We start from the raw sequence: 13309 nt of genomic DNA, 5'->3' as shown, positions 1-13309 counted from the left end.
CATGCTCCTTCTTTTTTGCCGCAGCTATTCTGCGCGGCTTTTTAAACGAATTTACGGACCATGTGCACAGCAGTGACTGTTTTCCATAGGGTTACATTGTTATGTACCCTGCATGGAAAACTGCTGCGGAACCGCAGCGGCAATACCGCTGCGGTTCCGCAGTAAAAAACGCACTGTGTGAACATGGCCTAAGTCAGATCAGTGATCTGTGATGTCCCCCCCTGGGACAAAATAAAAAAGTTAAAAAAAATATTTCCAAATGTGTTAAAAAAAAATTAAAAAAAATATTCCTAAATAATGAAAAAAAATATATATATATTATTCCCATAAATACATTTCTTCATCTAAATAAAAAAACAAAACAAAAGTACACATATTTAGTATCGCCGCGTCCGTTACGACCCAACCCATAAAACTGGCCCACTAGTTAACCCCTTCAGTAAACACCGTAAGAGAGAGAGAAAAAAAAGAGGCAAAAAACAACGCTTTATCATACTGCCGAACAAAAAGTGTAATAACACGCGATCAAAAAGACAGATATAAATAACCATCGCACCGCTGAAAGCGTCATCTTGTCCCGCAAAAAACGAGCCGCCATACAGCATCATCAGCAAAAAAATAAAAAAGTTATTGTCCTGAGAATAAAACGATGCAAAAATAATTTTTTCTGTAAAATAGTTTTTATTGTATAAAAGCGCCAAAACATTAAAAAAATGATATAAATGAGGTGACGCTGTAATCGTACTGACCCGAAGAATAAAACTGCTTTATCAATTTTACCAAACTCGGAACGGGATAAACGCCTCCCCCAAAAGAAATTCAGGAATTGCTGGTTTTTGGTCATTCTGCCTCACAAAAATCGGAATAAAAAGCGATCAAAAAATGTCACGTGCCCGAAAACTTTACCAATAAAAACGTCAACTCGTCCCGCAAAAAACAAGACCTCACATGACTCTGTGGACCAAAATATGGAAAAATTATAGCTCTCAAAATGTGGTAACGCAAAAAATATTTTTTGCAATAAAAAGCGTCGTTCAGTGTGTGACGGCTGCCAATCATAAAAATCCGCTAAATAACTCACTATAAAAGTAAATCAAACCCCCCTTCATCACCCCCTTAGTTAGGGAAAAATTAAAAAAATGTATTTATTTCCATTTTCCCAAGGGCTAGGGTTAGGGCTAGGGTTAGGGCTAGGGTTAGGGCTAGGGTTAGGGCTAGGGTTAGGGCTAGGGTTAGGGCTAGGGTTAGGGCTAGGGTTAGGGCTAGGGTTAGGGCTAGGGCTAGGGTTAGGGCTAGGGTTAGGGCTAGGGTTGGGGCTACAGTTAGGGTTGGGGCTACAGTTAGGGTTGGGGCTACAGTTAGGGTTGGGGCTAAAGTTAGGGTTGGGGCTAAAGTTAGGGTTAGGGTTGGGGCTACAGTTAGGGTTGGGGCTAAAGTTAGGGTTAGGGTTTAGATTACATTTACAGTTGGGAATAGGGTTGGGATTAGGGTTAGGGGTGTGTCAGGGTTAGAGGTGTGGTTAGGGTTACTGTTGGAATTAGGGTTAGGGGTGTGTTTGGATTAGGGTTTCAGTTATAATTGGGGGGTTTCCACTGTTTAGGCACATCAGGGGCTCTCCAAACACGACATGGCGTCCGATCTCAATTCCAGCCAATTCTGCGTTGAAAAAGTAAAACAGTGCTCCTTCCCTTCCGAGCTCTCCCGTGTGCCCAAACAGGGGTTTACCCCAACATATGGGGTATCAGCGTACTCAGGACAAATAGGACAACAGCTTTTGGGGTCCAATTTCTCCTGTTACCTTTGGGAAAATACAAAACTGGGGGCTAAAAAGTAATTTTTGTGGGAAAAAAAAAAGATTTTTTATTTTCACGGCTCTGCATTATAAACTGTAGTGAAAGTAACACTTGGGGGTTCAAAGTTCTCACAACACATCTAGATGAGTTCCCTGGGGGGTCTAGTTTCCAATATGGGGTCACTTGTGGGGGGTTTCTACTGTTTAGGACTTTAGGTACATTAGGGGCTCTGCAAACGCAATGTGACGCCTGCAGACTATTCCATCTAAGTCTGCATTCCAAATGGAGCTCCTTCCCTTCCGAGCCCTCCCATGCGCCCAAACAGTGGTTCCCCCCCACTTATGGGGTATCAGCGCACTCAGGACAAATTGGACAACACATTTTGGGGTCCAATTTCTCGTATTACCCTCGGGAAAATACAAAACTGGGGGCTAAAAAATTTTTCTTTTATTTTTTATGGCTCTGCATTATAAACTTCTGTGAAGCCCTTGGTGGGTCAAAGCGCTCATTACACATCTAGATAAGTTCCTTAGGGGGTCTACTTTCCAAAATGGTGTCAATTGTGGGGGGTTTCAATGTTTGGGCACATCAGTGGCTCTCTAAACGCAACATGGCGTCCCATCTCAATCCCTGTCAATTTTGCATTGAAAAGTCAAACGGCGCTCCTTCCCTTCCGAGCTCTCCCATGCGCCCAAACAGTGGTTTACCCCCACAGATGGGGTATTGGTGTACTCAGGACAAATTGTACAACAACTTTTGGGGTCCATTTTCTCCTGTTACCCTTGGTAAAATAAAACAAATTGGAGCTGAAGTAAATTTTTTGTGAAAAAAAGTTATATGTTCATTTTTATTTAAACATTCCAATAAATTCCTGTGAAGCACCAGAAGGGTTAATAAACTTCTTGAATGTGGTTTTGAGAACTTTGAGGGGTGCAGTTTTTAGAATGGTGTCACAGTTGGGTATTTTCTATCATATAGACCCCTCAAAATGACTTCAAATGAGATGTGGTCTCTAAAAAAAAAATGATGTTGTAAAAATGAGAAATTGCTGGTCAACTTTTAACCCTTAACTCCCTAACAAAAAAAAAAGTTGGTTCCAAAATTGTGCTGATGTAAAGTAGACATGTGGGAAATATTACTTACTAAGTATTTTGTGTGACATATCTCTGTGATTTAATTGCATAAAAATTCAAAGTTGGAAAATTGCGAAATTTTCATAAATTTCGCCAAATGTCCGTTTTTTTCACAAATAAACGCAGGTACTATCAAAGAATTTTTACCACTATCATGAAGTACAATGTCACGAGAAAACAATGTCAGAATCACTGGGATCCGTTGAAGCGTTCCAGAGTTATAACCTCATAAAGGGACAGTGGTCAGAATTGTAAAAATTGGCCCGGTCATTAACGTGCAAACCACCCTTGGGGTAAAGGGGTTAAGGACAATTCTTTTTGTGTTTTTTCATTTAAGACAATTTAAATGAAGATAATAACACAGAATTTGTGCTTGCAATCACTTTCAGGAAGAAACTGAGTATTATCTGACAGAATTGCAGGGGTGCCAATACTTTTGGCCATGACTGTAACTACTATAATACTGCTGCAATGTAAAATAACGGCAGGATCGTTTGGAGGCCTTGCATAGGCTAGTATTTTAGTATTTTTCTTTTTTTTTAATCTTTGTGGGAGTTGCATACACATTTGGTCTTGGAGTATTGATGAATAGCATTCTAGTACAATGAAGAGCTGCAGGGATGGAGTCACTGGTTATTTAGCACACAGAGCATTCTCTTGTTTCAGTTGTCTGTAAAATGAATTCATGATGAATTGTATTCATGGCGGTCATGAATGTACAAAGTTTTCTTTATTGCTTAATGAATATTGGCTCGACAGTACACACTGCAAATGTTGATGACAGATTTCTCAGCTGCAATACCCAATAACTGCCACTACATAGTACATGGCGCTGTTCTGTTCTGACTCCATTCACTGTTTATCTACAGTGACCAATGAGATTGCTGGGTGTTGGACCGCCATTGATTTCTGATATCTAAAGTTTGTCAAAAATTGAAGTTTAATTTCTTAGAAATGAATATGCAAAATACAATGATACTGATAAGACGAACCAAAACTTCATATAAGACCAGACATGGGATGTATTTAATATTTGGAAACTACAACCAACTCAACTAAACATACCATATATCGTGCTTTTTCATTCCCTTTTCTCCTTCTATGGATAATTGTCAGGTTACACATACCGTTATAGATTAACCATATTACTGTTACCCGTAGCAACCTTTATAATAGAGAGTGCAGCTCTGGAGTATAATACAGGAGGTAACCCAGGATCAGTAATGTAATGTATGTACACAGTGACTGCACCAGCAGAATAGTGAGTGCAGCTCTGGAGTATAATACAGGATGTAACTCAGGATCAGTAATGTATGTGCACAGTGACTGTACCAGCAGAATAGTGAGTGCAGCTCTGGGGTATAATACAGGAGGTAACTCAGGATCAGTAATGTATGTACACAGTGACTGCACCAGCAGAATAGTGAGTGCAGCTCTGGGGTATAATACAGGACGTAGCTCAGGATCAGTAATGTAATGTATGTACACAGTGACTGTACCAGCAGAATAGTGAGTGCAGCTCTGGAGTATAATACAGGATGTAACTCAGGATCAGTAATGTAATGTATGTGCACAGTGACTGTACCAGCAGAATAGTGAGTGCAGCTCTGGAGTATAATACAGAATGTAACTCAGGATCAGTAATGTAATGTATGTACACAGTGACTGCACCAGCAGAATAGTGAGTGCAGCTCTGGAGTATAATACAGGATGTAACTCAGGATCAGTAATGTATGTGCACAGTGACTGTACCAGCAGAATAGTCAGTGCAGCTCTGGAGTATAATACAGAATGTAACTCAGGATCAGTAATGTAATGTATGTACACAGTGACTGCACCAGCAGAATAGTGAGTGCAGCTCTGGAATATAATACAGGAGGTATCTGTGGTTGGTGCCTTAGGGGTCTGATTTCTGCGTATGATGACAGTGTATCGCGGTCTCCCATTAATGACCGTCTTCCCTTCTCTCTACAGGAGTTCTGCTCCGACCCTCATTTGTTTGTGGACGGCATCAGTGCACATGACTTGCACCAGGGTCAGGTGGGAAACTGTTGGTTCGTGGCCGCCTGTTCCTCTCTCGCCTCCCGGGAGCCCCTATGGCAGAAGGTAAGGAGTGTAGTGCATCGTGTGCCATGTTTATTAGCGCTGCGCGCGATCAGCTCTGCTGCATCCATCCCTCTGTCCAGCATTATACAAGAGCTCATTTATCACAGCGACGGCTTGCTGATTTGCTCGCTCGCTGTGGTTATTGAATACACATGTGCAGGCAGAGCGGAGTCTCGGTTCTTCCGTGTGATATTTTTATTTTTAAGCTGCAGCTTCTCATCCCCGATGCTCACACTTATGGGTCACACGTGTCCCCGGAGAGCTCATTACACTGGTTTTCCTGCCCAGTTACCTGGTGTCCTCTGGAGACCGCTGTTTACTGTTTACTCCATGCTGTGACTCCTGGTGGTGGCTGCCTCCAAAATCCATATGGAAAACCCGCAGCTTCTGTTTCCATTGCGTAAATCTGCACGCTCCCCGAACATGGAGCAGAGGGTACGGCACGGGAAACTGGCTGCCTATGGACAGCAGTGGTGGGAAACTGGTGGCCAGAAGACAGGATAAAACGTGAGATTAGGGTCCACGTTCATAAACAGTGGTTATAAAGACCAACGCTCACTCTGGAGAGTCCGACAGAACTGTGCCCCGCTCAGGAGCCCATTATATATAATATGCAATGCTTAATTTCTCCTGTGGAGGCACTGTAGGGATATTAAACACCTGTTCATTTGCTGAAATTCAGCCCCAAATTTACAGGACCCTCTACCGCTCTTCATTGTTCCTGCAGACCCTCATTATTTTGCCGCTTTTCAGCTCTTCGGAGAACAAACTGCCTTCCTTTATAGCCAAATATTTAATATCTTGACTTATCAATTCACAGCAACTTCTGCCATATTTCTTCACCCTTATTGCAAGGTTTTCGAGCATATTTGAGGCAATTGGCTTTACCATGTGGGAAGGTAAGGTTTTGGGCCACAAGTGTTCCATGAAGACCACTTCTGGCCAGATTTCACCAACCAGTAGATGGTTGTAGCTCGGTCCGATTGATTACTGCCAGTTCTGAGTTGATGGCTCTGCTGGACAACTTCCAATGAAGAAGGCAAGGAACGTGTCTTTCATCTGCTGCACTAAGTTTCTTTGGCTCACCAGTGTGTCTACAGTCGTCCTCAACGTTGCCCATTTCTTAGTGTCCTTGATCCTGAGAAATACTGACAGATACTTATGCATCATGTAATACCCTCAGGGAGCCCATTTCTTGGTGTTCTTGATGCTGAGAAATACAGACTTATACACTCATCGTGTAATACCATCAGGAAGTTGTCTGGCTACAAATTTATTTTGAAGCAGGAGAAAAACCCTAAACATACTTCTTAATGATATTCGCTGCATCTTCAGCATAAAGAAGAGCAAGGGATCCTGGAGGTGGTGATGAATTGGGTTTGTCGCATTTCAAAATCTGTTACCGTGATGGAGGTCCCGTGGTGTCTAGCTTGGAGTTCACGAACTTGGGTATGGAACTTGTGAATTCAAGAAATTACTTCAAAACGTTGATTGACTGTCAAGTAAGGATGGGTGGACCAGTGGATGGTCAGATTCGGCTGAACTTTATAAAAGTTTGATTCGGGTACCAGAATGGTACCTGAACTCGATCCTGGACCCCATTCACATGAATGGAGGTCCCGAACATCTGTCATCTATGTGACAACATGTGTAACACCGGCTCTGATCGACAGTAACCTTACTGATGGTGCCACCAGTCACAGCACAGATGGCAGCGTGTGAGCCAGCAGCTGTGACCAGTGGATAGGGATCGGCTGATGACTACTACTCATCAGCGTTTATCCCGTCTCACTGAGGGTATTCACCAGCCGGCGCCTGAGCATATTCAGAAATATGTCAGTGAGATAATTAGTGCAGTGCGTGTTAGCTTACTGTACATGTATTTACCTAAATAAATTTAAAAAATTTGTGTGGAATCTCCTTTATTTTTCTAACTAGTAGTAATGAGCGAGTGTGCTCGTTACTCGAGTTTTCCAAGCATGCTGGGGTGTTCTCCGAGTATTTTGGGCGTGCTCGGAAATTGTTTGAGTCGCCGCAGCTGCATGATTTGAGGCTGCTAGACAGCCTGAATACATGTGGGGATTCCCTAACAAACAGGCAATCCCTGCATGTGTTCAGGCTGTCTAGAGGCCGCAAATCATGCAGCTGCGGCGACTCAATCAATTTCCGAGCACGCCCAAAATACTCGGAGAACACCCCAGCATGCTTGGAAAACTCGAGTAACGAGCACACTCGCTCATCACTACTAACTAGCTGAGGGAAATCAGACAGCTGGGGGCTGGTGTTACTATTTTGAGAAGGGGTGAATATCCATGAAGCTTCCAAGGCTATGAATGCCTGCTCACAGCTGCATAGCCTTTTACTGGTTATTAAAATGGGGGACCCCCAAAATAATGATGTGGGGTCACCCCTATATTTAATAACCAGCAAAGGCTAAACAGACAGCTGTAGGCTGATACTAATAGACTGGGAAGGGTACATGAATATTGGCCCCCTCCCAGACTAAAACACTAGCCCTCCACCGCCCCAGAAATGGTGCATCCATTAGATGCGTGAATTCTGGCGCTTAATCTCGTCTCTTCTCAGTTGCCCCAATGGTATTCTCCCCCATTTTTCATAACCTGCCAAGATAAAGCAGACAGCTGTTGGCTGGTATTGGGCTAGAAGGCCCATAGTTATTTTGCCTTTCCCAGCCCACAGCTGCCCCAGAAAAGGCACAACCCCCATATCTGGCGCTTTCCCCAGCTCTTCACGCTTTCTTCAGACTGGCGAGCCCGAACAGTAACACGGAAACATGGACACTAGGTGTCTGGTATGGACCCCGAACTTTACCTTTCAGGTTCACCCATCTCTACTCTCGAGGACTACCTAGCTAGTAAAATGCCTGATGTTTATTTTTTTTACCCCCATGAACAGGTGTGGCCACCCCTTGTGACCATATTTCTTATAGATATTCTACTCCTAGATTCTAGGACAGTAATTATTTTGAGATGGCAATAAGGCGGCTGTGGTTTTGTTGTTCTCTAGAACATTGGACCATTGACATTCTATACATGTGACGGATTTTGGTTTGTCCATTTTGAAAACCATTTTTCATATGAGAGGCCTCCTGTTCCAGCTCAGTCTAGCTACTAATGTACGGTATTTTAAATTGTGAACTCAAGAAACTACATTCAGTTTTTTAAAGTTGGATTTTCTACTTTGTGGTAGACCCTGATGTCTGTGTACCCTAATGGATACGTGACACCACTATTTGAATAATTTTCAAAAAACATCTTTCAAATATTCTGAACCTACAATTTTGGACAATAGTTTTGAAATATTAAAAAAAAAATGTTGGTCATAGTCTTCTTTAAGACAACGGGCACTTGACACTTTCTATGTCAGGCTTGTACAGTTACACAGTAAAGGCATCCTATTTACAGAATCATTACTGTTTCCTTTCTCTCAGCGTCATGTTCCTAAGGTAACATTCACGTAAAATGACTCCCCATAGATTTATTTACCTAAGCTATTACGTGGTGCTCAAGCTGCAAATTAGGCAAGAGAGCATCCTCGGAAATCCTCCGAGGACTTGTTGCCTGAATGAACTGGGGTTGCTTAGCGCTGGTGAGCTGCAGGAAGGTGAAGAAAAACCTGTCAGTTCAGTTTTATGTTGACTGTCAAGACAGCAAGACTTGTCATAAAGTTTAGTTCCTTGAAAATCTGAAGACTATGTCGACCGAGGCCTCAGAATTGGAGCTTGTCTTCACCGAAGACTCCCAACTCACAAAGTGCATGCGTCTACGAGTCCTTAGCCTCCAGCAGAAGAACGCCAAGCCCCAAGATGGTGAAAAGTTACTCAAACCCAACGAGTACATCTATCGGCTGGACTTCAGCCAACAGAAGATGAAGTTTCTTTGGTGGAAAGTCCACCTTAAGAAGCCAGGGAAAGTCATCATCACCGGAACATCTCAACATTGGACTCCAGATCTCACCAACCTCATGAATCGACAGCTTCTGGATCCTCCGGCGATCTTCTGGAAACAGACTGACGATGACGAGGTTCAGTGCAATGAAGCTGATGCTCAAGAGTTTGGGGAGAGGTTGTGCGAGCTCGCCAAAATTCGAAGGGTTATGTTCTTTGTCGTGACTTTCACCGATGGAGCTGAACCTGGGAATGCGGCTTGCTCGGTTGGATTTAAGGTGTGAGAATATTCTCCCTGTTCGGAGGAGCCACTCGCATTGATAAATTAGCAAGCCTACTTTTTTTTTTTTTTTTTTTCTTGGCATGAGCAATATTGATTTTCTTTTCATTTTATGCAAAATTTTACTTGTTGCCGTCTGTGTCGTCAAGTTATCGCAATTTCAAATGTTTTATCATATTTAGCTCTATGAAGTTAAATGTCAGTGATTTCATTCTACGTCATGTGAATGTCGTGTTTACATTTTACTTTAATAAGGGCGTGACTACTTTTGCAACTTTTCCTGCATCCATATAAAAAAAAAATGAGGCAGCTTTGCACAAGGTCTATTTTAACATCTATCGTTCTTACATGTACCTTTGTCTCCATGGTTACAGACTACAAACCTTGTGTAGTCTGATCCTCTGGTGCAGCATTACTTTGCAATTTTTGTCTTTTTTTTTTTTTTTTTTTGCTCTGATTACAGGAATCTGCACGTAACACCGTAATGGAAATGGTTTGGTTTGTATCCAAGCTGCGTACGTAAAACGGAAGTAGCCTTTTAACTTAAGACCCACTGGCAAGTTTCTCATTTTCTAATAATATGCACTCCTTGAAAATAATGCAAAAGTATGAATGCCCTTTAAATTTAACTTGTTAAACCTCAAATAGTACACCAAAATACAAAATGTTTTATTTTTTATTTTGTGTAAATTGTTTTTTTTTTTTTTTTTGTTTTGTTTTGTTTTTTTGTTTTTATGGTAGAGAAGGAAAACTATTCAGCAGTGCAATCCTCTCTGCCGTGAACTTGAAGTAATGAGACTGAAGATTCATGGAAATTTTTGTTTCAGATCTACTTTATAAGTTTCCAAAAAATAAAATTACAACTTTTTTTGCTTTGCTCACAATATGGCAGAATCGTCTTATATTTCAATTGTACATTTTCCTGATGGGACTTAAGTTTTAAAATACTCGATCATCTGCAGAACTTTCCGATAAAACATTTCTTGGTCAACTTGAGAAAATAGTTAAACATTTGTTTCAAATTTAAATTTTTTTTTTTGTCTTTACGTTTTTTTTTTTGTTTGTTTTTTTTTGTTTCCTATTTTTTTTGTGTTTACACATAGTCAAACCTATTTCTGTATATTCTAATTATCATTAAAAAAATTGCTTTATAGGAAATAAATTTGTTACCTCATTTTGTGTGTTTTTTTTTTTTGTGATATATTTCAAATACATAAAATGGCATCAATCTATAATAAACAAATGCATTGGATAAATTTGGTAATGGTGCGAAAGTTGCAGTACCAGGTACAGCCTAGTCTTGAGAGTGGCGCTGTTTCTCGATTTTTATTTTTATTTATTTTTTATTTTATCATCCCTTGATAGGGCACTTAAACGTCATAGGGCTGGCTCTCCTTTTCCAGATCTCTTACTATGAGCCAAAATGGAAATCTGTCTTAAAGAAGCTCCCACTGTAGCTGATGTGACCTGTTGATAAATAATCACCGTATCAATACTACATGGAAATGATTGGTTTCTCTATGCTAAACCAGCTGTTGTTGGGATCTTTGATCAACTGATCACTCGGTCCACTATAATGTAAGAAGGGAGGGTTGTCAGACACCCTCTTTTAAAGGGAAAGCATTTGCATGACACAGGAGACGGCGAAGTCTTCGGCATCCACCATTTCTTCCATCCACACTTGCCAACGTCATTACTCAGTCTGCAGAGTTTTTGTGCAGTTCCCAAAACTTTTAGAATTCTTTCTAAAACTACAGAAGTTACGGGAACTTCCTCTTGATTTTTTTTTTCTTCCACCATGCTTGACTGGTAGTCTGCATATGTAGAAGAGACAGAACTTTGTCTTTTTTTGCAGACAGTAGTGGAGCAGAGCTTCAGTTGCCTAACAGATGAGGCCATTTCAGTAATTTTATTTACAGTATTCTTTATTTTGAGGTTTTTTTGTTTGTTTTTTTTTAATTGGTATCCCAGCCACAAGAATGTTATCACTTTCCCCTGTGACCAATGCCGAATCTGTCTCTGCTGATTTGACAGAATGCCAAAACCCAGGTGCCCAATTACCTTTTCCGCAAAACCACTGCTAGAAGTTTAAAATGAAGTGGCGGTCGACCATTCCGCCTGATGTGATCGCAATCATTGGGAGGCACAGACTTTTGGCTATTGTGATATTAGTAGCTTGTCTTTTTGCTGTGTTTTCATCATCCATCGCGCCGTCCCCTGCCACCTCCACTATATAAGGATAGATGGCGTCGTCTTCACAGGTAATAGACCGAGCTCCACGACAATAAATAAAACATCTGCTTTCTCGCCGGCAGCCATTTATCACCTCGTAGTGAAATGCTTACTGCTGCAATTATTTTATTTTTTTCTTCTACGTGATGTTAGACGTTAATCTTCCCTCCACTCCATATAAAATTCAGATTTTCTGCTAATCTCAGCGGAAATCGGCGTAAACTCCATATCCGCGGCACGACCCTAATCTGTAAGCGTTATTATTCCTGACCGTGGAGAAAGAGGCAAAGCATCAATCACTGACAAATGGATCACAGCTGGCTTCTTCATCAGGAGCTGATGGGTGCCGGATTATCAGATATTCTGGGTTGTATGCTGAAATAATGGCCCTCAGCGAGGAGGACTGTAAGAAGTTGGTTACATGGATTGAAAAAAGTCCTCGGTCCATCAAGTTCAACCCTTCTCTACCATTTGTACATTTGTCACTAACTTATCTGTAACCCGCCATGTTATGTGTAGTGAGGGAATCATCCGGCCCTGTTATAGTGTCGGCCATTACTACCTCTTGTGGTCGGCATTCCACATTCTGACTGCTCTAACTGTAAAAAACCCTTTCCTGTTTAGCTGCCGGAAACGCCTTTCTTCCACCCATAATGAGCGCCCCCTAGTCCTCAGTATGGTCTATGGGAGGAATACGTCATGCGCCATCTTTTGTACCAACCACACATATATTTATACATGTAAATGAGATCCCCTCTCAGGTGTTTTTTCTAAGCTAAACAAGCCCAACTTTTCCAACCTCATGTGAGCAGCCTCCATCCCTTGTAATAATCTAGTTGCCGCCTATGAACTGACTCTAACTTCTGAATATCCTTTTTAAAATGTGGAGCCCAAAACGGGATCCCATATTCTTTGTGGCCTCAACAGTGACTTTGACAACGTATTGTTACCCTTTTCTATCAAGGGATTTTCTCTTTTTATACATTCTAAAATCTTGTTTGCTTTTGCGGCTGCTGCTTGACATTGAGTGCTGCTGCTCGGCTTACTTGTAACCAGAATCCCCCGTCCTTCTCCTGTTCTGTAGTCCTGAGTATGGTCCCATCTAATATATATGCAGCTATAGGATTACTCCGTCCTAGGTGCATTACTCTACATGTATCTACACTTGCCAAGTGTTTGCCCATTCCGAAATCTTATCCAGATCATTTTGCAATATTGTAATGTCAAGGTCAGATTTTAATATCCTACGTAGTTTGGTGTCGTCAGCAAAGACTGACACTTTACTCGCGATCCCATCCAAAAAGGTCATCAATAAAGAGATTAAAAAGAATCTGTCCTAGCACAAAACCCTTGGGTCCCCACTGCTCCCAGTACAGATCCCTGCGGTCCCCACTGCTCCCATTACAGATTCCTTCAGTCCCCACAGCTCCCAGTACAGATTCCTGCGGTCCCCACTGCTCTCAGTACAGATCCCTGCGGTCCCCACTGCTCCCAGTACAGATCCCTGCGGTCCCCACTGCTCCCAGTACAGATCCCTGCGGTCCCCACTGCTCCCAGTACAGATCCCTGCGGTCCGCACTGCTCCCAGTACAGATCCCTGCGGTCCCCACTGCTCCCAGTACAGATCCCTGCGGTCCCCACTGCTCCCAGTACAGATCCCTGCGGTCCCCACTGCTCCCAGTACAGATCCCTGCGGTCCCCACTGCTCCCAGTACAGATCCCTGCGGTCCCCACTGCTCCCAGTACAGATCCCTGCGGTCCCCACTGCTCCCAGTACAGATCCCTGCGGTCCCCACTGCTGACTATATCCCATTTAGAGAACATACCATTTATGATGACTGTTTCCTGTCATTTAACC

At 42.2% G+C, this 13309-nt stretch overlaps 2 protein-coding genes across 2 annotated transcripts in view; both read left to right on the top strand.

Annotated features, from left to right (window-relative positions):
- Window positions 1-13309, top strand: part of CAPN5 (calpain 5) — a 92016-nt gene that overhangs the window by 43751 nt on the left and 34956 nt on the right. The window contains exon 3 of the mRNA XM_069759370.1: window positions 4901-5032. Within this exon, the coding sequence (XP_069615471.1) occupies window positions 4901-5032 (132 nt within the window). The remainder of the gene's footprint in view (window positions 1-4900; window positions 5033-13309) is intronic.
- On the top strand, window positions 8689-10393 carry OMP (olfactory marker protein). The gene has a single exon (XM_069759371.1). It carries the CDS (start codon window positions 8747-8749, stop codon window positions 9221-9223), a length of 477 nt encoding a protein of 158 aa, XP_069615472.1. The 5' UTR covers window positions 8689-8746; the 3' UTR covers window positions 9224-10393.

This window comes from Ranitomeya imitator, chromosome 3 (genome assembly GCF_032444005.1).
Source record: "Ranitomeya imitator isolate aRanImi1 chromosome 3, aRanImi1.pri, whole genome shotgun sequence".
NCBI classification, from domain to species: Eukaryota; Metazoa; Chordata; class Amphibia; order Anura; family Dendrobatidae; genus Ranitomeya; species Ranitomeya imitator.
Note: the sequence above shows the minus strand (reverse complement) of the source record. Positions and strands in the feature narration are given on the sequence as shown.